Source organism: Lynx canadensis, chromosome B4 (genome assembly GCF_007474595.2).
Source record: "Lynx canadensis isolate LIC74 chromosome B4, mLynCan4.pri.v2, whole genome shotgun sequence".
In the NCBI taxonomy this organism is placed as follows: domain Eukaryota; kingdom Metazoa; phylum Chordata; class Mammalia; order Carnivora; family Felidae; genus Lynx; species Lynx canadensis.
The window spans coordinates 40,855,985-40,882,591 of NC_044309.1; the positions used below are offsets into that span (position 1 = coordinate 40,855,985).

At 49.9% G+C, this 26,607-nt stretch overlaps 1 protein-coding gene across 1 annotated transcript in view; it reads right to left on the reverse strand.

Annotated features, from left to right (window-relative positions):
- The window catches only part of VWF (von Willebrand factor), a 138,115-nt gene that overhangs the window by 87,392 nt on the left and 24,116 nt on the right, over positions 1-26,607 (reverse strand). Inside the window, exons 7-13 of the mRNA XM_030321487.1 lie at positions 15,830-16,046; positions 14,035-14,157; positions 13,041-13,152; positions 12,216-12,262; positions 3,013-3,149; positions 2,452-2,590; positions 1,256-1,356 (exon numbers count right to left, since the gene is read on the reverse strand). Of these exons, the coding sequence (XP_030177347.1) occupies positions 1,256-1,356; positions 2,452-2,590; positions 3,013-3,149; positions 12,216-12,262; positions 13,041-13,152; positions 14,035-14,157; positions 15,830-16,046 (876 nt within the window). The remainder of the gene's footprint in view (positions 1-1,255; positions 1,357-2,451; positions 2,591-3,012; positions 3,150-12,215; positions 12,263-13,040; positions 13,153-14,034; positions 14,158-15,829; positions 16,047-26,607) is intronic.

Sequence of the window (26,607 nt, forward strand, 5' to 3'; positions counted from 1 at the left end):
ACTTTCCTAATCATACAGAGATGTTATTCAGCTTTTTCCTTCTCATGTTCTTACAAGTGTACAGTGGAATTTTCCAGAGGCTACATGACACATAATGTTGTAAAAGACTGGATGCAGAAGGAGATGCGAGTCTCCAGCTGTCTCCTATTAAGCCAGCCATTAAAGAAATTGGCAGAAATGTAAAACAATAATATTCTTCTCACTCCTTATTTTTCCTTTGGAAAACATAGTTATTTTTCAAAAAAAATTATTGTTTATGTTAACATGTAGTGGATTTATTATTGTTATTTTTGTTTGGGTTTTTTTCAATTGAAGTGTAATTAGCATGCATTGTTATATTAGTTCCAGGCATACGATATATTATTATTGTTATTTTTTTAAGTGAATTCATAAGTATGTATTTTAATTCTCTAATTTAATTTCCAACATGGTAAATGTTGACAGATACAACCTCTGTAAAAGATCTTGGGGTGTTCAATAATTTTTAAGAGTACAAAGTCATCTGAAGACCAAGAAATGAGAAGCTCTGGTCCAGCAGGAATGACACCGCCAGAGAGCTGACCCCACTCCACCACCAATCACGTGTGTAGTCCTGGGCACGTGTCCTGACTCACCTGAGCCTGGGTTCCTTCATTTATAAAAATGGCAGTGGCAATCACACTGCCCATCTGCTCTGGGAAATTTCCAGAGAGGAAGCCCTGTTGAAATCTATGGATTGCTACCCAAATGTGACTCTGGGGCCACGGAGAACACAAGGAAGTGGCCCCCCAGACCACAAAGACCCAGGGACAGGGGGAGGGATTTGGCAGTTCCCAGGGCAAACTTACTGGGCAGTAGGATGGCTTTCTCCCCCAGGATGCACAACAGGGGACCTTGGCTGCGAGTTCCAGATGGGCTCTTCCCTTGCTGCCTACAGCGGGCACCCCTGAGAGACACCCCCTGCTCCCCAGCTTTGTTGCAGCCAGGAGGCTGGGTGCCAAAGGCTACCTCCTAGCCCTTCAGGAGCCAGCCCAGTCTGGAGGGCCTTGGGGTACCAGAGCCCCAGAAGGGAGAACCCCCAGGGCAAACAAGGGGTGTCCAGACAACAAACACCAGCCTCTCATAAACAAGAGAGGCCTGTTCCTTATTCTGGGGGCGTAGGGCCTGGGGATAGAGGAATTCTTCTCCCACCCATAAAGCCAGAGCTCTGCCAGAGCACAAGAAGAACTTTGTAAGGTCCAGGCTACAGGGAAGCAGTGTTTGGGAGGGCACCTACCATCACCAGCAGCCTCCCACGGCCATCCCAGTCCATCTGTAGGTCCTCCCCATAGCTGAGGCGCACGGACGCCATCACGGTGTGCTGGATGCGGAGGTCACCTGGAACAGAGCAGGGACAGGATTTAGGCTGAGATGGGGAGAGGGCAGGGTGGTGACAGGCAGATGTGTAGTGGGAAGAGACGGGGTATCTCACGAAGGACTGTAACAATGAAATCAAGAAGTTGGGGGCAGATGGGGATGTCATTGAGGCTTAACGGGGTCTAAGGAGAAGGGATAATCAGGATGTAGTACAAATTGGGTGCCGTAGAAAGGTGCCCCTGTACCCTGGCCGTAGCCTGCCATTCACTCCACTGCCACAAGAAGGCGGCAGAGGCTTCTGCATCCTTGGCTTCTGAGGCTCTGCCTCCCATTGAACCCCTGACCCCTGAGTATTCCCCAAGCCCTTCTGGCCTTGCACCCCACTTCTAGGCTGAGTTACTCAGTCGTCATGTCTGAGCGATGCTGTGTGGTTGAATACAGCAATTCTCACTGGAGACGAGGTAGGAGACATAATCTCTTGCCCTGGAGGAAGGTACCTCATGGGGAGACTCAGACGGCATTAAACACAGGTGGACGTGCTGTGGTCAATGCCAGGATAATGGGCCACATGGTCCATGAAGGTCATGGGAAAGAAATAGGAAGGATCTGACAGCCACTTTGAGGGTGAAGGTGGCAATTACGCTGCTCAAAAGGGTGTGGTGCCAACTGGCAAAGTCACTGGACAGGTCGGCTCTTCCCACAGGTCACGGGGTCGCCTGGCTTTGCCCCACGATATCCTCTGGTCTGACCCATCACCAGCCACCCCGTAACCTCTCCACGTCAGCCTCTGCTCCTTTCCCACCTCAAAGGAGAGCTCCAACCACGGTGCCCAACCTTCAACTCGCCCCTTTGGCTCAAGCCAAGTGAAAACCTTCCTGGTCCCCTTTCCTCCTCTGCGCCCTTTCCATGCCAGAGAGCAGCTCCCTTGCCTCCAGCCAGCTTCCTCCACCCATCCTCCTCCTCCTCCAGGAAGCCTTCCTTTCTTGAAAGGATGCATGCTGAGGATAGAGGATACCCACCCCTCTGAAGAAGAGGTGGGCAGTGAGCACTGCTGAGGGGCAGGAGCTCTGTAGGTGAGCTGCACCCGCCCCAGGCCTGGAGGAGGAGGGAGCACACCTTGCAGGAGAGGGATCTGGACGTCCTGGCCATCCATGGAGACTCCTCCCCCATGCTTCAGCTTCACAAGGCTGTTGTGCAGTCTGGGCAGGCGGACAGTGACGGAGCGGGTGCAGACAGCATCAGGGTCATCAGCGCACTGCCAAGAGCGGCACACAGAGTGATGTCACCACAACCCCAGCCCAGTGCCCCAGCCCAGGACCCATTTCCTCAGAGAAAGAGCACAGCCCCACAAAGCGTCTGGCCTTCTTAGGAGAAGCAGCTCCATTCTGACGGAGCGGTCTCTGTGAGTGGGCCCCTGGAGGTGTGCCAGAACACGGCCCTGAGCCCAGCTCCCCACACCCTTTCCCAGTCCTGCTCCAGTCTTTATAAAGAACTCTTGGGCCTATGGTTCCAAAGCCAGTCTGGGACTTCAATCCTCAGCGGGGAGCCCTGTGCCCTCTAGATTGCCCCTCCTTGCTTCGGTCTCTGGAGCATGTACCCCGGCAGCTCACGAAGGAAACGGGACCACCTTGCCCCAACCCCGGTCACAGCTTCCTGACTCGTGGCAGGCAAGCTCACCTGGACAGTCTCTATGACAACAGAGAAGGTGTGGTCCTGGCAGTCCTGCGCCAGCAGATACTGGCAGACCCCACTGAAGGTGAAGTACCTGTTGTCAAAGCTCTTGAAGTGGGATTGTCCTGTGACGAGACACTCCCCTGGAGGGACACAGAGGAGGGAGGTAAGAGCAGGAGGAGGTGCGGAAGCCCCTCGGAGGTGGCAAAGGTGGAATGCACGTGCAACCCAGGCACCCCAAGTGGAAACTCCAGATGTTCTTTCCCCACACCAGTCTGAAAACGTGTTCCACAGGAGGACTCTAACTCGGGTCCCTCTCCTCAGTCCGTGAGAGGTCACAGTAGGATCTTCGGGTCAATGTCTCACTTTATGGAAGGGAGGACTAAGGGAAGTGACAGCCACATGCAGTCAGTGGTGGAGCCCAGCCCAGAACCCGCAGCTCCTTGCTCTCAGTTCACTGTGACTCCCAGCCCTTCCCTACAGCTGCCCCACAGGATCTGGCTCTGCTGGGGTCAGGTGTCGCTTGGCCCAGGAACAGGCCTTTCTCTGCACTGGTGTTGTGGGGGGGCCACAGGGCACAGCCCCACCCACGAGAGTCCCCTAAGGCAAGCAGGCTAAAAGGCCAGCCCAGATGGGGGACAGAGGAGGGGTGAGGCGGGCATTCTCTGAGCTCAGCAGGGCAGAGACCAAGGTGCCATCCTCACCCCGCAGCTGAGGGGTGGCCCTAAGGTCTCCTCGTGGGCAAGTCCCCTGTTGTGACTTCAGTTGGGGCCAATGGGGGGCCAGGAGGCCATCTGCCCATGATCTCACCACCACCCAAGCCAGCTTCCTAGCTCAGGCTGACACATCTGTGGGTGGGTACGAGGACACCCCTTTGTTGCCCCGCAACTCGGAGCCCTCAGCTCACCCTCCACCTGAACCCCCCTCCATCCTCCCCCAGACCACAATCCAGCCATGCCATTGGCCCAGTGAACCACAGACCAGAGATCACACATCCTGGCAAGTATCCATGCAGGGGGACCTCTGCCAATGTCTCCAGTGATTCCCTACAGGCCCCACCCCAACTCAGGGCAATCCCATCTCCGGGACCCACAATGGACCCATTGAAGCTAAAGTGTGGATCTGGATCTCTTCCCAAATCTCTTTTTGTGTATTTCCTCTCATCTGTGCCTTCTACTCTTTAGAAAAATAAATATAGACACACACCATGGCCATTCCATAAAGTAGGGGGCCCTCCTTCCTACTCAGTCACCCTTGACCTCCAAACAGCAGACATCTGTTCTCCACAGCACTAATCCTGTCTAAACCTGAAGTTCCTCTTACAAGGATCTTATAGCCAGTCCCACCTCGACCCATCCCCAGGGGCTGAGGCTGGGCTCAGTCGCACGGTCAGTGGGTTCCCAGAGACTGCAGGGAGATCTCTGCTCCCCATCTGCCCAAGACAAGTTCCACAGCAACCCCCCACCCCCCGCCCCAACCACCACTTCCTGCCTCTCATGCCTGCATTTTCACTGAAAGGTACAGCAGACACAGCTTTGGCCCAGGTGTGGCCCTGCCTTTGGTATGTGTTGGAAGGCAGGGGTAAGGGAGAGTAGCCTCAGGTTACTGAGTGTCCTCGGACTGGTCCCCAGGCAGCTGACCCTTCCAAAATGGCATGGGCCAGGAAGCTACACTCAGCCCAGAAGAAATTAGGAGAAAATAGGGAGGCCCAGATCATTATCAGCATCACCCTCTGCAATAACAAGAAATATGTATTTGTTCTTTCTCCCTGATTCCTGACCCAGAGCTCCTAAAGCACTTGGAATATCCTAGGTGACAGCAGCATCTTTTGTTCTAATGAAACCACTCTTGGTGGGCTCCTAGATAGATTCCAGATGGGCGCTAGTCACCAGAAAGACACAGGCATGATCAAAGAGCTGGAATTTTCGGCCCCCACCCTCCAACCTCCAGAGATGGGAGAGAGGCTGGGGATTAATAACTGACCATGTCTGCATAATAAAACTTCCATTAAAATCCCTAGACAACAGGGTTTGGAAAGTTTCTGGGTTGGTGAATGTCTCCATGTGCAAGAGGGTGGCACACCCCAGTTCCATGGGGACAGAAGTTCCTATGCTCAGGATCCTTCCGGACTTTGCCCTATGCACCTCTTCATCTGGCTGTTGATCTGTACCCTTTACAATAGACTTTATAATAAACAGTAATAGTACGTAAAGTGTCAGAGTTTTGTGAACCATTCTAGGAAATTACTGAACCTGAATAAGGCATTGTGGGAGCCCCCAACTTGTAGCCAAGTCAAACAGAAGTGGGTACCATGAGAACCCAGTACTTGTGATTAGCATCTGAAGTGGGGCAGTCTGGTGGGACTGAGCCCTTAATCTGTTGGGTCTGCACTGATTTCGGGTCTTTGTGTAAGAACTGAATTGCAGGACACTCAGTTGGTATCCAGAAAGTCAAAGAATGGGTTGGCTTGGGGGAAAAGCACACAAATTTGGTGTCAGAAGTGTTGTTAGTAGGAACAGATCATGTCCTCCCACTGCACTGACCCCAAAGAAGGGCAAAAGTGAGGGTCACTGTTCGTGGAAGGCAGAACAGAACAGGCAATAAGGTAGGGGCAAGGGTTATCCCAGCTGATGTATGAAATTCCAAATCCACTGGTGTCACAGGAAAGCCTTTCTCAAATGGCTATTTCTCAGAACCCACCACCATTCTGCAGAGTGATACGGCGCTTTGTGTCAAATGTCTTGACCCTGTGGCAATAAAATGGGTGGGAATTCTTCCCCTGACCTTTCTCTGTTTTCTCAGGAGTGCTCTTATCTAAGTATGAAACTAGACTTGCGTTATCTCTGACAAGGCAAAGGAAAAGAGGGGTCAACGAGAGAATGTACAAACATTCAAAAGCAAAACTTCCAGAGCTAGAATCTAATCCTCCGATCTGATTTCCTGCTCTGCCCCCCGCTGGTCTGTGTTCTGAAGTTTCTCAGGAATCCAAAGCCTAAATATTACATTCAGCTCATTGTCTCGGTACAACTGAGGGATGGAGCTGCAAGGCAGGTAAGCTGGGAACACGGATGGGTAGGCTGCCAGGTAGCACTCAGCCCTGGGGGCTGGGACATTAGCCAGAACAATGGGCCACGGGGTGCAATGCTCACCCACTCTGCCCAGAGCAGGACAGCCAGGACATGCCCAGTCAGCTGGTCAGCCAGCAAAAGGCAGCTCCCAGCAAACAGCTAGCCCACCACCAGACAGGCCAGGTGGGCAATAGAAGTTTGGTGAATGGATGAAGAACAGGTGATTCTTAACATAGTACCAAAAGTAGAACAGCCAGGAATTTTCTTTTTAAGCTTTATTTATTTTTGAGAGAGAGAGAGAGAGAGAGAGAGACAGAGTGTGAGCGGGGAGGAACAGAGAGAGAGGAAGACACAGAATCCGAAGCAGGCTGCAGACTCTGAGCTGCCAGCACAGAGCCTGACACGGGGCTCGAACCCACGAACTATGAGATCATGACCTGAGTCGAAGTCGGACGCTTAACTGACTGAGCCACCCCGCACCCCTGAACAGCCAGGAATTAAAGCAGACCCACTACATGAGTAAAGATCCTCCCTGATTTAAAAAAAAAAAAAAGGAAAAGGAAAAGATATCTCTCATCTGATGGAAACACATTACCTCTTCTAAAATTTTTTTTTTCAACGTTTATTTATTTTTTTGGGGACAGAGAGAGACAGAGCATGAACGGGGGAGGGGCAGAGAGAGAGGGAGACACAGAATCGGAAACAGGCTCCAGGCTCTGAGCCATCAGCCCAGAGCCCGACGCGGGGCTCGAACTCACAGACCGCGAGATCGTGACCTGGCTGAAGTCGGACGCTTAACCGACTGCGCCACCCAGGCGCCCCACACATTACCTCTTCTAAAATAAACCCTTTTGTTTGCAGGAAGTGAGCCCTCTAAGGGGCTTCTCTGCTCAGCCCATCTGCTTCCATGCTTTTCCACGCACCCTACAGAAACGCCAGCCCACAGGCCTTTAGCAAAGGAACACAGACTTCCCCCAACGTTAAGTTTTACCAAAGCCTGCCTCTAAATCACAATAACATAATCTCCAAATGCACAAGATGCATTTCTAAGTGCTCCGTAGGTACCATCTCATTTACTGCTCCCAGGAGGCAGTCCTCATTATCCCCAGTTCATAGATGAGGAAACTAAAGCACAGAGAGAAATTCGCCCACGGCCCCAAGGTGGTCAGATGGGGATTTGAGCATAAGCATTCTGTCTGCCTCCAGAGCTCAAAGCACTCACACCACCCAACACCGCTTCATGTCTTCGCTCCTGCAGTTTCTCATAAGCCTAATTTCTCATAAGTCTCATATGGAGACTGAGTGGAAGGGAGCCCCGGTTTCTAAAGGGGGTGCACTGGCCCGTCCTGACAGTGGCCCGGCGTGACTCCAGAAACCCCAGTATTGGCCGGGGCAGGCCCCAGGAGACTTCGCATGAACTCAGGCATTCAGATCTCCCAGGCAAGCCCAGGCACCTAGGAAAGTTTGCTCTCCCTGGACAGGCATTGGCCCTGATCACTCTCTGTTAGCCAATGAGGAAGTCTGTCTTCCTTCCTGAAAGCTTCAGAACAGACAGCTTGAATCCTAAGGTTGACTTACAGGGCTGTGTTAGAATGCATCAGAAATTATCCAGAACCAAATGAGTAACAAGTTACGTCAAGGCCCTCCCCTGTCTCACGGCCAAGCTCAAGGTAGGCCCAGGCTCTGTCTTACCCTCCTGCCCCGCCGGCCCCAGCCACACCCTGCCTCCCACCACCCTTGCCCGTGCCAGACACCTCTGCATGTGTGCCTGTGTCTCAGTCCTTCTCTGACTCCGCTTAATGAGGCAGTTATGACTGCGAGGATGAAAATGGCTAACATTTATTGAGTGCTTATTGAGTGCTTATTGTGCTTATTGGAAGCTCAAGCAACAGCTTCCATGAGATGAAGCTGCTGTTATCATCCCTGTGTTAGGATGCTGATGAGGAAACTGAGGCTACAAATGATCAGACAGTTTGCTAGATGTCACCCAGCTAGTAAGTGGTGGGACTGGAATCCCAGCCAGGCTGACTGAGTGCACAGCCCATTCCCTTGGCCCCCTGCAATGCTACCTGTCCACGCGCACAGGATGGGCAAATGAGAAGCCCTCCACTCCCACCTTCCCAGCTGCAAGAAAGAACCTTCCACACTCTTCCATCAGGAGTCTGAAATTCTAACCAGAGCATTATGTGTTTGAGGAATAGTCCCTATTAATAGGCATACTCCTTCCTCACTGATCCTAACCAAACATTTATGGTTCAATGGGAGCCAAATTAGCAGTACTTCTCTGGGCAGTGTATTTTGCAGAGGATGGGAAGGGAAGCTTGAGGTTACAGAAAGGGAAGTCTGCAGACTATGGGGAAACCACAGTTATGCCTGGAGTTGCCCTAACTCTTAACCAGAACAGAGGGATGCAATGAGCAGTGAAGGCCTAAGGAGCATTTAACAAAAGTTCCAGCCCCTCTATATATAGACTGATGCTCCCCTGGGCAACTTCTTCTCCCTCCCACTCCCTATACATATGTGCTGTGCCAGGTAGCTGCTAAGAATCTCCCCCTGCCATGGTCCCACCTCCTATATTCATGTCTTTATGTGATCCCCTCACCTTGAGTGTAGACTAGACATGTTGACTTGTTTCTAGTAAATATAATACAGCAGAAGTGAAGGATGTCACTTTGGAGATCAGGGTTTTTTTTGTTTTTTGTTTTTTGTTTTTTTTTTTAATTTTTTTTTTTTCAACGTTTATTTATTTATTTTTTTTTTGGGACAGAGAGAGACAGAGCATGAACGGGGGAGGGGCAGAGAGAGAGGGAGACACAGAATCGGGAACAGGCTCCAGGCTCTGAGCCATCAGCCCAGAGCCCGACGCGGGGCTCGAACTCACGGACCGTGAGATCGTGACCTGGCTGAAGTCGGACGCTTAACCGACTGCGCCACCCAGGCGCCCCGGAGATCAGGGTTTTAAAAGACCATGGCTTCTGCCTTGACTGCTCTCCTTCACTCTCTCTGATATCACTCACCCTAAAGGAAGCCAGCTGTCATGTCATGGGGCATCCCCAAGGAGAGGTCCACATAGTGAGAGGCTGAGGCCTGCCAACCATCACGTGACTAAGCTTCAACGTGTCCTCCTCAGTCCCTATAGAGCCTTCAGATAAGACCATAGCCCAAGTCAACAACTTGACTACAGTTTCTTGAGAAACCTTGGGCCAGACTTAGCCACACCCAGATACTTGACATATGGAAACTCTAAGATAATAAATGTTTGTTGTTTGCTAAGTTGGGGTAATTTGTTACACAATAATAAATAACTGGTACACTCTCATCTTATCTCACAGAATCAAAACCCAGCTCTCTATTTCTAAGGCTCACAATGTCAGCTCTTCCAGGGACTATGGAAAAGCCACAGCCTGCTCTTGGCTATACTAGCAAAGCCAAGTATATCCCCTTCCAGAACCTTTCCATCAGAAGCTCTACCAGCAATCGTCACAATGAGGGCATAAGACAGGCCCACTGCCAGCTGAATCATGGCAAGGAATAGAAATATGCCTATGTGCTATAGGTAAAAACAGAGTGGGAGATGACCAACTAAACTCCAGTACTAGAAAAAGAGGGTCAGAGCTGAGGCTTTGAATATACAGAACGAAAGCTTAGTGATTGTGTTGGCAAAATATCAAACTACCCAGTAGACTCCAGAGTTGGAACTGGTTATCTTCCCATAAAGCATCAAGAAAATTTCTTTCATCCTCAGCAAAGCTAGCTTCTAAATTTTGAATTGAAGACCAGGGAATTGTATTGTCTGTTCCAGACCAAGCATTCCATCATGTGCACAGTGAGTGTTCCAGTCATTGTTGGATGGGTAGATAGATGGATAGATGTATGGATAGTGGATGGGTGGATGGATGGATGGATGAATGAATGGATGGTTGGATGGATGAATGGACGGACAGATGGTAGGTGGACAGATGGATGGATGAATTGTTGGTTAGATGGATATATGGATGATGTTTGCATGCATGGATGGATGAATGGATGGACGGGTAGGTGGGTAGATGGAGGGATGGAGGGATGAATGGATGGTTGATTGGACGGGTGGATGGATGAGTGGACGGGTGGGTGGAAGATGCTCCCTATAGAAAGTGGTAATTAATAATTCTTAATCTGGGGGGCACCTGGGTGGCTCAGGTGATTGAGTGTCCGACTTCAGCTCAGGTCACGATCTCGCAGTTAGTGAGTTCAAGCCCCACGTCAGGCTCTGTGCTGACAGCTCAGAGCCTAGAGCCTGCTTTGGATTCTCCCTCCCTCTCTCTCTGCCCTTCCCCCACTCAAGCTCTGTTCTCTCTGTCTCTCAAAAATGAATAAACATTAAAAAAAAATTTTTTTAAAGAATTCTTAATCTGGTAGTCAATCTGACAAAACACAGTTAAGTAAATTCCTAATTCCATCCATTGTGGCTCAACAGATCTTATACAGTGAATGCTTATGATTTAGATATTAAAAGTTTTTTCACAAGTCATTTGCAGCAACCTTTTATCTTTCAAAGGATTCCTTAGGTCTTTCACAGGGTGTGATGATGTTAAATTGGAGCACTGATATCAGTGGCAAGAACAATCTTTTGTCCTTCATGCTTCCTTTAAAAATTGCACAGAAGAGGGGTGCCTGGGTGGCTTAGTCGGTTGAGCATCCAACTTCAGCTCGGGTCATGATCTCGCAGCTTGTGAGCTTGAGCCCCACATCAGGTTCTGTGCTGACAGCTCAGAGCCTGGAGCCTGGTTCAGATTCTGTGTCTCCCTCTCTCCCTGCCCCTCCCCTGCTAGTGCTCTGTCTCCTCTCTCTCTAAAAAATAAACAAACATCAAAAAAAATTTTTATTTTAAATTGCACAGAAGATAAACTGGCTGGTTGGCCATCCGTGAGCCAGAGTAGTTGACCTAGCCCTAGTGCCCACTTTCCATCTAGTTTCAGAATATTTCCAGTATAGTAAGTTCCTAAATGACCCTAAAGCCATAGGCCCCAAATATGATCCTAGTATCCAAGCTCAAGCCCCTGGTAGTCCACCAAAGCCAATGTGGCCTCTTGGGGCCTAAGAGAGGGGAGCCTGTTATCTGGCTATTTGTCTTCAGTTTTTTATTCCACTGTACAAACCATGGGAACCCAAAAAGTAGTATCCAGCATACGATCTGAGGCTAAGCTGGTCTTTAACCAAATGTGGGGTCTCTCCAGAGCTCATGAAGGATGGAAAGACCTTCCTGCAAAGGAATAGATTGATGACCAGGAAGGGGAGTAAAGGGAAGGAGAAAAGTAGAAATCAGATAGTTGGAGTATGAGTCCTGTCATTGTCTCTTAGCGGCCGTGTGACACTGAGCAAGTTATATAACCTCTCTGGCTCTGCTTCCTCTTTTGTAAACCTAGAATAAACTGCACCTGCCTCACAGACTCACATGTAAAGCACCTAGCACACAGCCTAACACATAGCAAACACCACGTGAGTGAGCACAAAAGGGAAAATTATCAAGTGAAGAGCCCGTGTTATTGGGGAGGGGAGGGGTGAGGCAGAAGGGAGCTTCTAATGGGCAAAGTTTGCAGCAAATAGAATAGAGTTAGGGCCAAACAGAAGACCAAGTAAAGGGCAGAGATTATTCAGCAACTTTTCCTGTAAGGACATTTTCCAGGGAGGGGATGGAGTAGAAGAAATCATTTGGTGATCTGATTTTCCTAGCTCCTGGGCCATTCTAAGATCTTCCTATCAGGCATTCCAGAAACTTCTCACTCTGAGCTTAAAGAATTACTGGGCCCTTCTTCCTCTTAATTTCCAAAGAATTTGCATCATCTTTGTTTAGTCAACTGTGACCTCACAGTCCTTACAGCTCATTCAACCATAATCCTTTGAGCAAACAGGTGACCAGAAAACAACAATAAAACCTTAGACCAGGTGCATTCTGCCCTTTCAGCTACACAAGATGTCCTTCTGCTGGCCCATGAGTGGGTTAGCACAGCTGGTATCAGAAACCACAGCTGTAGTCAGGGGGCCACAGCTGTGGTGCAGAGGCCACCTCCTCCCTGCCTTGAGATGTGGCCCTCCCTGTCTGGCAAGGATGACACACCTCTCCATTCAGAGGAGGGAGGGAATGAGCAAAAGGTCACCTACCTGGGCATTCTTCATTGCTGCAGACCCACAGGCTATTTCGGCAAATGCTGTTGGGGAGAGCAGCACAGGTCATGGGTAGTTGTGCAAACACAAGGGTACATGAACAGATCAAGAGCTCGTCACAGATACCACAACCCCCAAAAGGAAGGGATCTGGGAAGAGAAAGGAGCTGGCGTGAGGGGGGATCTTTATGAGGTTAAAGGTGAACAGCACAGGGCTGTGGCCACAGAGGAATCTTGGAGATCATGCCAAGGGGAAGAAGCCCTGATGGAGAGATGGAAGAAGAAAACCTAGGGGACCCAATGTCCCTGAAAATCCACCAGCCACCCAGAAAATTCCTACTCCCCCAACTGCTCCCTACCCCCACACAGCTAGGGGAAGAGAGAACAGGGGGGCTGCTGAAAATGACAACCCAGGACCACGCCAGGCAGCCCATGGGGACTCCTGGGATACAGCCAAGCAAGGAAACGACAGCAAAGGAAAGAGGCCTGGATGTGGAACAAAGGGTTATGTATTCAAGGAGAAAACTGCCTGTGGCATGGTGACTGTCATACAGTCCTTCTTCAGAGAGAGCCATTAACTAAAGCATAGTTTGGGGGGGAAAGCTAGAGATGATGTTCGCACTTAAAGCGTCCTTCCCTCCCTGACCCCCTCCTCTAGGCCCATCCATAACACCATCCTTGCTCCTCGTCAACGACTTCTCCACCCTCCCAAACCACCTCATCTCTGCCTCTCCTCCCTCTGCCCAACCAGGTCCTGTCGCACCTGCCACTACCCAGTGCACCCCCTCCCCCACCCCAGCCCACAGCGCACAGCCCCAGCTACCAGGTGTTGCAGTCCTGCGAGAGGGAGGCTCCCGGAGGGTACCGCTTCCCGGCGTGCACACACGAACACTCAGCGCTTTCCACACAGCGGCCTTCATCCAGGAGCTGTCCCTCTGTGTTCAAGGGCATCGAGGCAAAGACTCAACTTACCATCATTGCTCATCTCCCAACTACAGAATCCCCACGAATGATCACAGCCGAGGGCTTCTTCCAGGAAGCTCAAAGAACCTGTCCTGCACTGTTGCTCTCCCACGTTTGTGCAACCTGGGAGAGGGGGATTATGAATCTCCTCTCTACTGCTGAAGAAATGGGGGAAAGGGCTTTGCTCAAGGTCTACCAGTGAGGGGGTCAGGAGTCTAGGCTGAGGGCTTCTCCCCGGAAGCTCCAAAAACTTGTTGTGTGATGTTGACCTTTCACATTAATGCAATGAAAGAGAGGGCATTATTAATCTCCATTCCACAGGTGAAGAAAGGAGGCAAGAATTTTGTTCAAGGTCTTCCAAGTGGGCAAGTCAGGAGAGTCCAAACACACAGGCCTCACTCTCTGTAATTAAACAGGGTTTTTCACCAAAGCTCAGCCTCTCCTGAGAAAAACTTTCTAGTGCAAAGCTCTCTTTCAGTTGAGCTCATGTGGCAAACCCAGGAGACATTTTAAAAGATCGTTCACTCAGACCGCTTCCCCGACACTTCACTGAGAAAACAAAACCGCAGCTCAGATTGGGTCACATGCTCCCCAAACAAAGTCACTGTTGGAGCCCAGACCATCCTTCTGTTTCCTAGACACATGCGCTTTCATGGATACAGTACAACAGGAAAACATCAATTACAAATAAACGCCAGCTCAATCCTGATCACTCAGTACAAAGACTTTTGAAAAATAAATAAAAGGCTTCTGATTTTAGCAATGGGGAGCAAACACAAGTAGCCTTCATCTGGCTTCCCCAAGCCCAGGGCACTGGCAAGGTCTCGGATTTGTGAATAAAATGAGTTTATTACCAGGGCAGCTGCAGCCGTCCACGCATTGCTCCTGACACACTTCTTTGACGTGCAGGCTCTGGCAAGTTCTGGCGCAAGGGGACACGCATTCCTTATACTCCATGCCAGCAGGACATGCCGGTCCTGAAATGGAAAAGCCAGGGGTCTCCCCAGAGCAGCTCCCTCCCAGAGAGAGCCTCATATGTACTCAGAGCCTTCATGTTCTTTTGCTTCTCCCCTCTGTCTTCAGGGCCCCAGGGGCCTTCTTCACCCCAATGGCACCCAAATGGCCAACATGCCCTCCAAGACCATCCTGCCAACCACCCTCCCCTGAAGGAATATCTTCCATCTTGTAAGGCCTGGCCAAGACTCAACAGGGGTCACCTGGGACCACCACCCCTTCCCCTCGGTCATCTGTTTTCCATGAAGAGCTTGGGATTTTTTTGGTCCCTTTCACCTAAAACCGTCTCAAAGTAATACCAAACTCCTCTAAGCTGAAAATAAATGTCCTCCTGGGGCCAAACAAGAGGTAAATGTGTCCTCCATCACACCCCTCCTCTAAGGGCCCCACTTTCCTCATGAATTTGGCCCCAACCAAAGGCCCCACCCAGCACGGGGTGCACGCCATTCATGCCCACCTTCCCCACGTGGGTGACATTCACTCCACATTTATTTTCCACTGTGCTGCAAGACTGCCTTCGGAGCCTTATCGCCTAAGCATCTGTCCCCTTCCGCTGGACCCAGCTCCTCCTGGGCAGGGCCTGGCTCTCTTTAGTCTCTCGACCCCGTGGCTAACTGAGGCTCAGAGCAGCTGAAGAACTGGAACACACCAACGCTCTTTTCTGGGCTTCACAACACCAAACGATTGTCCCCAACCCCTTCTCCTCCAAGATATGTCAGGCATCTCCCCCTACCCTATCTTCAAAAAACTAAAAACTCAGCCGCTCCACCTCACAGAGGAGAAACCAGCTGCTAATTACTCCCTTCTCACACCTCCACAGCAAAGATAAAAGCTCTAATTTATAAACTGAAAAAACACACACTGAGAAACATGTGTGTGGTGTAAATATCCGGCTCCCCGCTCTGTCTCTATCAGCCGGGATGACCTGTATGATTATCGCAGACTGTCCATCTGCATGGCTTTTGATCTAGGGAAAGTCTGCAGAGAGAGGAAGCTTTTTACAAGGTAACCAGAGAAGCTCCTACTCAGTTACGATAATGTGGGAATGGTGACAATGACAATGATGAGGGGCCCACTAAGACTGGGAGATCCAAACCCCGGGCATCACCAAGTGGGGGGGGGGGGGGGAGGGACAGATAAGCAGTGTGGCCAGAGGAAGGAAGGCTGGGTTAATACAAGAGAAGGATGTAATGACAGCCTGCCAGGCTCTCCAAGATCACCCCGTGGATAGTTGGGACAACGCCCTGTTCCTCGTCAATTCAGACAGACAGGCAGTGAAGATGTGAATTGGGATCAGGATGGCTGAGGGTCCCATGAGGGAAGGAGGATGTTTCTCAAGTCCAGGCAACAGATTTCCCGAGGGAGTCGGGGGGCGGGGGGGCGGGGGGCGAGGGGAGGCATGGCACAGAACAGAGGCATGGGAAGGTCTTCCCAGCTGCAGCTTTCAAGGGAGGGGATTCCGCCTGCGGGCCAGCCCTCTGTGACCAGGTGGCCCAGGCACTGGAGGCCCTGCAGGCACCGGCCGGTTGGGGTGTGGCAAAGGCCCAGGATCGTGACACTGTCCCAGGGCTTCCCTAGTGACACTCCAGGACAGACACCACTCATGCCCAGCTGGGAGGGTGGGTGTTGACTTACGGCATGCAGTGTGGTCGGTCCAGCCGTACAAGACCATCCCCTGCTGGGCACAGGCCCGGGCATACTCCAAGAGGGCCACGCATGGGCACCGCAGCCCCTGGGCACACGTGCACAGAATCTTTTCACACAGGGCCACAAAAGGCTCGGGGTCCACCAGGGGGTGGCAGCGGGCAAACACCGAGGCACTCTTCAGAAGCTGACACTGCTCCCACAGGCCCTGCAGGAATGAGACACCACTTCAGTGCAGAACAGCACCCCGCAGTCCCGGCTTCCTGAATGTGGCTCCACGAAGAACCACTCTCGCCGGGAAAACTGAGGAAGCTCCTTCATTCCTGACATCTAGGAGGTGCTTATCAACATTTGTCAGATTAGAGGGTCCAGCCATCAGAGGCAAAATCCTGAACTCATGCTACAAGAGATGGACAGAGACTCAGGTTATCTCCCAGATTGAGCCCTGAACTTGCAGAACCCACAGCACTGACACTCTGAACAGCAGTGACAGGCGGGGTCCTAGGAAAGGAACGAGCAGAGGGAGGGGAGTGAAGGGTGCTGAGCTTGGAGTCGGGCCATCAGGAATGCTGACGAGGGTCTGCTTTGCACTGACCCAGCAGCCCCCTCTCCCCATCTGGGTCTTCCCCACCATACAGGAGGATATGGCACCAGGAGCTACATAAAGCAGACACTGCTGAGATTTACATTCAGCATATCGGGGTGCAGTACACTTTCCGGGCATTCACCAGGTGATTCCTGGGGCCAGGCAGAACCAGCTCCTACCCTCAAAAACAAGCTAGGATTCTAGAAAATGTCCCTGAGATCCTCTGCCAGGCAAGGGCTGTCCTTGGATTTTGCCACCTTGTTGATACCCTCAACCCAACAACACAGGGCAGGTTCAGAATCGTCATTGACTATTCTAGTAACATGTTAGCACAAACATCCCTATATATTGTACTTGTAAACATCTCTGTGTTCTGTGTCTTAATGATTCTAAATGTACTTTTTTTTTTTTTTTTTTTGCAGTTTAAAACCTCTGAAGTTGGGAGGCACAGCTTTAGAAGCCATTCCCCATGAGCTCCTTCTTTGCTGCAAATAAAATTTTCTTTCTGCGACAAGACAAAATAAAATAAAATCTCTGAACTTAGTGTGCATCTTACAATCAATAACAACTTCAATTGGCAGCTTTTTTTTTTTTTTTGACTTGAGAATGTCTTCTGGACTCTCATCCTACAGAGTTTCATTCAGCCGTCTTAATAACCGCTAAGCCATCTGACCTGGTGTAATAAATCCTTTTTATTCAAATTGTCTAGAGTGGCATCTGTCCTCTGTGTCAGAATATTGATCAAAACAAAACCCAAAGAGAATGTACAGAGCACATAAAAGAATTTGTTTTTAATTTGTTCACACTATTTTCAAAGTAAATCAGGCAACTAACTGAGTTGAATAATCACTGGCCCTGATAACAGGCTTCCCCAGTGTGATTTCTCCGCCTCTCACTCCCAGTTACTTTCCTTCTCTTTGTTCCTCAGGTTTTCTTTCTTAGTGATACATGGAACAATGACATGTCCTGGACTTGAGACAATACAGTATGGTCACCATAGGTGCTCCCTGCTGGGGCATCAGCTTTTTCATGCATAGACATGCTCTCAGACTGGAGAATTAGTCCATGGACTTAAAACCTTCGGCCAAGGGGTGCCTGGCTGGCTCAGTCGGTAGAGAACGCGACTCTTGATCTCAGGGTCGTGAGTTTGAGCCCTTTGTTGGGCACGGAGCCTACTTAAAAATAAATAAATCAATACTTAAAAAAAAAAAAACAAAAACAACCTTCAGCTAAAAAGAAAGAACTACAAGAGCATCTCAATGGAAGGCTGAGTCCTGAAGGATAAACCAGAGCAAATCAGTGTTCACAAAAGGGACAGTAAAAAAGAGGGAAGAAATGATAGGTTTGAAGAGAAGGAAATCCAATCTGCTCAAACTGTACCAAAGGATGGCCAGAGCAAGCCTGTGTAAATCAAGAGCCAGGCTGGGAGGGGGGTCTTTTGTGGCAACGTGGAAAGCCCGGAGGAATAGAAATCTGACCCAACACTGCTCACCATCCTCAAGACCCGCCCTGGCAGCTCCAGGGACAAGCTGTGGTCCCAGGGAAAATCCACATCCTGCCCACAGGGGCCCTGAGCTGGGGCCCCCGCACCCCACCGAGCCTGCACAGAGTCTGCCATCGGAACTAGGCAGCGGGGAGGAATGTCACAGCTGCACCTGATCACACCGGCCCGGGGGCAGGAGGGACTCCGAAGGAGGTCCAGGGCCAGCTGGCCCAAGCAGTTGGGTGTGGCTGGTTCCCTCCGCCTGTTAGCAAAGCCGCAGCTGCGAGGGCTGCTGAACTGCGAAGCTGCAGCTGCAGACCTGCCTGCCCGGACAATTAGCAGCCCCACGTCTTGGAAGCCAACGGCTGAGAGCGGCACTCCCTCCAGGACTCCACTTTTCTGGCTTCCTTCCCATCAGCTTGGAGACTCCACACCCACTGTGCGGCTGAGAGCTCGCTCTGGCTTAAGCCCAGCTCTGCCACTTCCTGGCAGTGGGGATTGAGGCAAACCTCCTTGCCTCGCTGGAGAAGGGTGTCCTTGGGTAACATGGGAATGATACCAACAGGCGCTGCCTCGCAGGTGGTGGGAAGGCACCGCAGTGCCTGGCACTGAGCAAGCAGTCGACGAATGAAGATGGCAGTAGGGTCACCCGTGACCACTGAGGTCTTGGGCTATGGCATGCCTCCTTCCATTTGCCACCCTGAGCCCTTTACACAGGGGAAACTGAGGTCTCTGAAGACAATGCCAGGAAGAGTCCCTGGACTTGTTATGACTTCACAGCCCCAGATGTGAGTTTTGCCTCTTCCACCTGCTAGCTGTATGACCTTTGGCTATTTGCTTAACCCCTCCTCCTCTACAAAATGGGGATAATAGTAACAGCTCCTATCTGATGAGATGGTAGTGAAGACTGAATGAAATAACCCATGTAAAAGTTTCACCTAATAAATGGCGACTCCATATTATCATCATGGATCTCCTGGTCACCAGAGAATCCTGGTCCCTCCTGTCCCTTCTGCCAATAGGCTTATCCTCCAGAATGGTGGGCAACTCACCAGCAGGACAGAAGGACATCTTTGTCCCTTTCCCCCCATCTCCATCTCCCCAGGCTAAACAGGGATGAATGGTTGCCATGACAACATTATCACACTACTATCATCTTGGAGACTCTGAGGTGAACAGAGGGGCTGCTCTCCTTCATCTGCTATTTGAGAGGCTCATACTCCTCCGGAACAAAGTGGGTTTCTTTCAAGTGGGGTGATGGGAGAAGGACCAACTCTTCTTTGCACCAGGCGGGTCTACAACTCTCCTCAGGCTCAGGGGAGGAGGCTGAGGCCTGCGTCCAGTTCTTTCCATTCTGCCATGGAAATGCCCCCATGGAAATGCCACAGCATGCCCCATGAGAAATTTCCCTCAGAAAGTGAGGTTCCTGGACCCTTAAAGGGCAGCCAAGGGTGTCCCAGAGAAGACTGGATGCTCAGGCTCTTGCCTACCTTTCTCCTCACCCACAATTTACAACTAGAGAAAAACCCAAAAAGGCAACTCCATGGGATGATAGTGTCATCACCTAGGCTGTAGGACAGGGTCTGGAGCAGCCCACAGGACATCTCGCACAGGCACAGGGACCTAGGGTTCTCACCAGCCAAGCACAGTGTCAACCAGAGGAAACAAGAGACCCAGGAGTCTAGACATCTCCTCCCACTTTGAGAGCGATGTGGGGCAGAGGCCGGCATGACCCGTCTCCAGCTGGCCCAAAGATGTCTGTTCCCTGCTCAGAGGAAGAATGGGACCAGTATTTCAGCACATTTCCTGGGAGGTCCCTTGAGGTACTAAATGGTTTATAGAAAGCTGCAGCAAGAAGGGTGTTTTCTGACTATTCGCTTGCAGGATGGGAGTGGATTTCTGCAGAAACAGCCACCTCCCTTCTTAGAACAATGCCTTTGCCCTCTGTGTCTGCACCTGAAAATCTGGCTAGGATTTCTTCCTCAACAGAGACAAAAGGGAAAGTTTGTCTTTCCATCTTGCCCTCCAGTCTTCCTTCGGTCAGCTCTGGCCTGAACTTGGCCTAGTAGGTCATGGTAGCATAACCACCGTCTGAGGGCCCCCAGTGCAGCATGGTGCCTCTCCCCCCCAGCCTTCCCCACTCCACCACAGGTAGCCCTGCCAGGCCAGGCCAGGTGCCAAGACAGAAAAAAGTCCAAGATGGAGCCGACCTCGTGTCCTCTCAGATCCTGGGGAGAGATGTCGTCAGGTAGGAGGTGACCAAACCTTCACTCAGCAAGCACTGGTCATGTGGTCTCTAGGTCTCTAGCATATGCCTAGGTCAGGATACAAGGCAAATCTGACGGTGTCCCACCACAGCCTAAAGGGCAAAGTCCTAGCTCCTTAGAAAGGCAGTAAGGCCAGGCCTTTTAGGATCTGACTCCAGCTCATTCCCCCCCACCACGCCCCTTCTCTCGCATCACCCATGTCCCCAGAGCAAACAGTTATTTCAGAGACCGCCTCAGCACTTGCTCCCACAAACTTGCCCTTCATGAGCCTGCAACACCTTCAAAGAATGCAAACCTCCTTGGAGAAAGGCAAGAGAGACAGTCTTTCAGATTCGGAAACTGAGGCATAGAGAGAGTAAAACATTAACTAGGTCAGTGGTTCACAAAATGTAGTCCAGGAACCTCCTACGGATTCCCAAGATCCTTTCAGGGCTCCATAAGATCAAAAATATTTTTATAATAATAGTAAGATGTTATTTGACCTTTATGCTCTCACTCTTTCATGAGTGTCCAGTGGAATTTTCCAGAGGCTACATGGTATGTGATATCACAACAGACTGACTACAGAAGCTGACATGGGAATCCAGCTGATTTCTCTTAAGCCAGATAGGAAAGAGATTTGCAAAACTGTGAAACAATGCCATTTTTCTTTCTCCACATTTTCTGTTGGAATTTATAGTTCTTTTTATTAAAAAGATGGCATCCATGTTAAATATAATGTGTTTATTATTTTTAAGTGAATATGTTTTACATTTCTGTTTTATTGTCTAATATAGTATGTACCAATAGAAAATCCAAATCCATAATCAATAGATAATCCATAGAAAATCTCTTTCCCGGGGTGCCTGGGTGGCTTAGTCAGTTAAGCGTCCAACTTTGGCTCAGGTCATGATCTCGCAGTTCATGAGTTCACGCCCCTCATCGGGCTCTGTGCTGACAGCCCAGAGCCTGAAAACTGCTTCAGATTCTGTGTCTCCCTCTTTCTCTGCCCCTCCCCTGTTCACACTGTCTCTGTCTCTCAAAAATAAATAAACATTAAATACATAAATAAATAGAGAGACAGAAAATCTCTTTCCCATCCTCTATCATTTTTAAGAGTGTCAGCTAAGTAATTTACAAACTGCTGTACCAAGCAGGGCTCAAAGCCTGATTCCATCCCACAGGTCAGTCACCTGTCACCAAACCACCATTTACATGGTTTTCCACACCCTCAATGTGGAAACTGCCACATTGGCGAGCCACACCTCACCAACTGTTTCCTCACAACCAGGTTAGACAACAGTGTAGTACAGCAGATAAAGCACAGGTTTTAGAAGCATGGTTGGACTGCAATCCCAACCCTGTCACTTCCATAGTGTGTGTGTGTGTGTGTGTGTGTGTGTGTGTGTGTGTGTAGGAAAATTATCTTGCCCCTCTGCACCTGTTTCCTCACCTATAAAGAAGGCAGGGTGTAGCAGAGATTGAAAGTTGCCCAGGATCTGTTCTTCCCTTTTTTCTTAGTCATAGAACCTTCAAATTTCAACTGTCTCCTGGGCACATGCCCGCTGGGAACAAAGATTCTATTTCTTCACCTCCCCAGTTGCCAGGAATGGACATAACTAAGCTTTGCCTACTAGGACATAAGCAGAAGGGTCATGGGCAACATTCGAGGCAACGTCCCCAAAAGGAGAGGGCGCTTCTTTCTTAGCTCCTTCTCTCCCCACTGCTAGAATATGGTTGTGATGCTTGAGGCATGAGCTGCCATCTTGGACCATGAACTGGAAGCTTCACATCAACAACAACAGAGAAACGAGACAGAAGGACCCTGGATCTCAACACGTGGTACCCTGTGCTAGCCCTGGACATTCCACCCAAGTTCTCTACACCGAGAAAGAGCAATAAACTTCTATGTTGTGTAAGCCCTTGTTACTTTGGGTGTACAGTCACTCACAGAGGAACCTACTCCTAACACAGACAGCAATACCTATCGAAGCCAGTTGCTGCAAAATAAAACTAAATGAGGTTACACAGGAAAGGCAATCAAGGGCTTAGAACTACTATCATCGGTCTGTTGTCCATACTAGCCACACAGTTCGAAAATGGTTATTCTCCTCAGCTCTCTGCTGAACCATTCTGGCAGAGACATACGATGGTCAGCTCTTTTGCACACTTCCAGCATCTCCCTGGCTCCAGTGCCCGGCATTGGCTACTTCTATCCTCCTTCATCTCTTGTCTGTGGTGCCAGAGGCTGTCAAGAAATATCTAGCCCAGCTCCATCAGCCCATGACTTCATCCTGCCCGGGTGGGTGCGCAGACCCAATTGTAGCCCAACATAATCACATTTTCAGTTCATTAAAGAAGTCCAGGCCTCTTCTCTGGAGATGCCAAGGTGGTTCGAGGGAGGGAGACAGAAAAGAAGCTCATCTCCCCAGTGGCAGACAGCGGGGAAGAGAAAAAGCAGTGGCAAGAGATCTAAAGCTTAGCTATTGTGTTTGTTCCCAAACAGCTGACGAAGGACAAGGGAGGGGGCATTCCTAGGACTGAAGTGAACAAAGAAAGGAGAAGCTAATAAATAAAGTGCAAGATTGTTCACCCAGGCCCTGATCTTTCCAGCCCTGGGGTGGGTGTCCTGTGGCTGCCCCTGGGGGAGGTATGGGGGCGCCTGGCGCCTGAACTGACCCAGAGTAGTGGGTTCAAGAATTCACCCCTGTGGTGGGGCACAGTTTGTCATTGGTCAGCCAGCAAGGATGGATGAGGGGGGTGGCTGATTCTATTTATATCTTCTGGCTGGCCTGGGATTCCTACCCACATTCCAAGATCTGACTCACAAAGCCCCCGTGAAACTGGTTGATAGGTTTCTACCAAATGGATGTGTTTTGTTTTGTTTTGTTTTGTTTTGTTTTGTGGAGTTGGACATTTCTCTTTCTGAGGTGATTGGGGTACAGCCCTCATGAGAAGTAGGGTAACTGGATATGTCACAGAAGTCCCTGTATCCCAAAGGACCCTCCTCACCCTGTGCCTTGGTCTTCTGGGAGGCATGTGAGCAATCATCAGGGATCAGGGCAGGGCTTGGCTGGCTGGGAGAAGGGCCAAGCACCATCCCCAGGTTCCCAGTTTGGGGTCTGTCCAAGCTCTGGGGCAGAACCACTCTACTCATCCTGCTCCCAGTAAGGAAAGATCATCAGCTTTGTGATACCATTCACCATTCTTTTGGTAATTCGTCCTCTACTGACCCAAGATGGCATTTGCATTTTCTCTTTCATGGTTGTTCAATTTGTCTTATGTGTTTTGTCCCCTGAACAGGACTGCAATCCAACTTTCATAGTTTGGTATCACCCAAACCACACAAAACACCTCAATAAATATGTTCGAATAGGCACCATCAGATTCTTGCTCATTCTTCTCCTCACCAGAGGGGGAGGAAAAGGGAAAGAAAGACACTTGTTAAGGGATTTTGAGATTCTTATGTTAGGAAGGCCTTTGAATTGAAAGCTTGAGTACTAAAACCTCATCTGACCCTCCTCAAGGGTTCGTCAAATAAGTATACTAAAAAGTCGTGTTCTGCTTGATTTGAGGGTAATCTCTGAAACCCTGTGGCAGCCTCTGATCTCTGCTATAAGGCTAAACCCCCAAAAGCACCCTGGTCAAGATCATGCCCATCCCACCACAAGCACATGGGCTCACTGCCACTCTGAGTTATGAGAACCCTAAGAGTCCTGACGTTGATTTAAAAATTTTCTTCTGCTCCAGACACCTGCCTGAGGCTGCTGCTGTTGCTGGGAAATTCACCACCAGAAGGCTGAGTGATAAATGGTGCACTCAGTCTTCTCAAGAAAGACTGGCCATCTTGAGGACCAACTCTGGGGAATACAGAGAGAATCCTTGGAGCCGGAGCCACGAAAGCAACCTCACATGCAGATGGCAGCAGCAAAAGCGGGAGATGGCCTTCCCAGTCTGGGAGAGGTGATCCTGGGGAGGAGGATGGCTGCAGCAACTGCATTTCCCAGCAGAAGTGAGGCCAAGGTCATGACCATCGAATATATTTCCGCAGGTCATACAGTGTACAATGGCAATATGCCACGGGATGCCACAATATGCCAGTGTACATTGGCAATATGCATTGTTCACATTGTGGACACCACACATGTCCACGTACATTCTATGTACATTTCTAATGATTATTATGGTGATTTCCCAATAGGCAGCGGTAAAGTGCCTTCAGGAAGGGGCACCTTTTTCTAACTAGCAAGAGCATTGGATGGACCAGCTGCAGCCTTGGGCTTCATGCTATAGTGAGCACTGAGGACAAAGACAGGATCCTTTTATAAGATTCAGCCCTTGCAGACAGTACCCAAACTGAAAGAATGTAAATTAAAAAAAAAAAAAAGGCAACCTAAGAATGTTTCTAAAATGTTAATTGTGTAGTAGAGTTACCTGAAATCATCATTAATTATCTGAGCATTTAGAGCTTGGGGCTTCTTACTACTGGGTCTGCCACTCTGAGCTCCAGACTCTAGCAGCCCTGCCTTCTGTTTCTAAAGCTGAAAAAACTGTAAATTTGCATGCAATCAAACAAGCCATTATTCAGTCCCAGTAGAGAGGCGCTGGGTTTTGTTGGCATAACAAGGAAACATTCATCCCCTAGGTATACGTAATATGACCTGCCTCAGAAGAAGCTAACTCCTTGCTACCGGCCTGGAAAGAAGGTACGCCCCAGAGAAGTGGGGAGAATAGATTCTGGTGGCTCTCAAGAAAAGTTCTTAGGTCAATGCAGTCTTCCCTACAGAACATTCTGCCACCGCAAAATAGTCCTTAGAGCCACAATGGCAAGCACTTGTAAATGATGCCCATTTACCAGACCTGACTTCTGAACCCAGGGGCCCAGGGGACTAAGCAGGCTGTGAACAATTCCTTCCAAAGATGGCACTAATCACCTCCCAGGAGATGAGTCGCTGTGCTTCCCAACCAATGAGAGCACCCCAGACTTGAGTGAACACAACCTAATTGGCTAAGACAAAGTCAGGTCTCCCTTCTCAGGTAAACAACCCTGAAGCTAGTTCTGAGCTTGAAGGAGCTTGTGCCTCGGGAGGTCTGGTGCGTTTGGGGGCCTCAGCCCAGCACTAAGAACTTGGTAACCAATTTCTCAGGCTGCTCCCAGGGCGCTGGTTAGTAAGGACTTTAATGCACCCAGGAGACAAAGTGAGTAGCAAGCCTGCAGCTGGAGCCTCCAAAAGTTGGGGGGTTGGCGGGGAGACAAACAAGGCTTCTCATGGATTCTTTGTCCCTCCTTCCCCTTCATCTCCAGGAGACAAAGTGCCCTGTCTCCTTCCTCAACTCAAGCCAGTATCAGGTTCTCCATGTGAAAACCCTGTCTTCATCTCCCACTTCTTATGGATAAATGGGAGTACTCCTTTGTACTCCGAGGGTGGGGGAATATTCATCCAGCACTTACTCTGTGCTGGCCTGTGCAAAATAAAGTAAGACAAAACCCATGCCCTCAAAGAGCCATTCAATATCAGAAGGACTTATGTGGCCCCACCACGACCTCACCACTGCAGCACCCCCTGCCTTAATCCCACCCCTGCCTAGCAAACACTGAAGGGTGGAGAGAGTGAACCACCTGCCAGCCACAAAATGGTAAGTTAGGACATAAAAGACAGAAATGATAAAAACTCTCTCTTCTGCCCCTCACTGCACATGATCCTTGAGGGCACTCAATCTGAAATTCACTTGGGCTACTACCAAGCAGCTCTGGAAGAAAATTTGGCTTCTGTCACTTCCCCATCCCTCGATGTGGCTGTGTTCAGACATCTTCTCTCCTTTTTTTTTTTTTAATTTTCATTTTTGAGAGAGAGAGAGTGTGAGCGGAGTAGAGGCCAAAAGAGAGAGGGACAGAGGATCCGAAGTAGTCTCTGTTGCAGACAACAGAGAGCCAGAAGTGGGGCTTCAACTCACAAACCTCGAGATCACGACCTGAGCCAAAGTTGGACACTCAACTGAGCCACCCAGGCGCCCCCAGACACCTTCTCTCCTAACCTCACACTGGGCTCAGCTCCCCAAAAGGAACGGGGTTACAACTGGGAGGAGGGTGGGGGGAAAAATTTAATTTTGGAGTTTATGCTTAAAGTCCTGAGTGTGTCTGGCTTCTTCCCATCCCATAGTACAGATGCTGCAGCAGTGAGCAGACAGCGGGAGAACATCAGGAGCCAATAAATAATGATAATAATAACAAGAACAGTTCATAGGATTGAGCCCCACCGGGCTAAACAGCCTACCCATAGTCTCTCTCTCTCATCCTGCACTGTGGTCCTGTGCAGCGGCCACTCTTCCTATGCCTATTTTATTCTGCAGGAGCTGATGCTTGGAGAAGTTCATGTCTCACTCAGAGTTACAGAGCCAGGAAGTGGCCTGACCCCACACCCATATCTTTAGCATAATGCTGAGGCCCACGGAT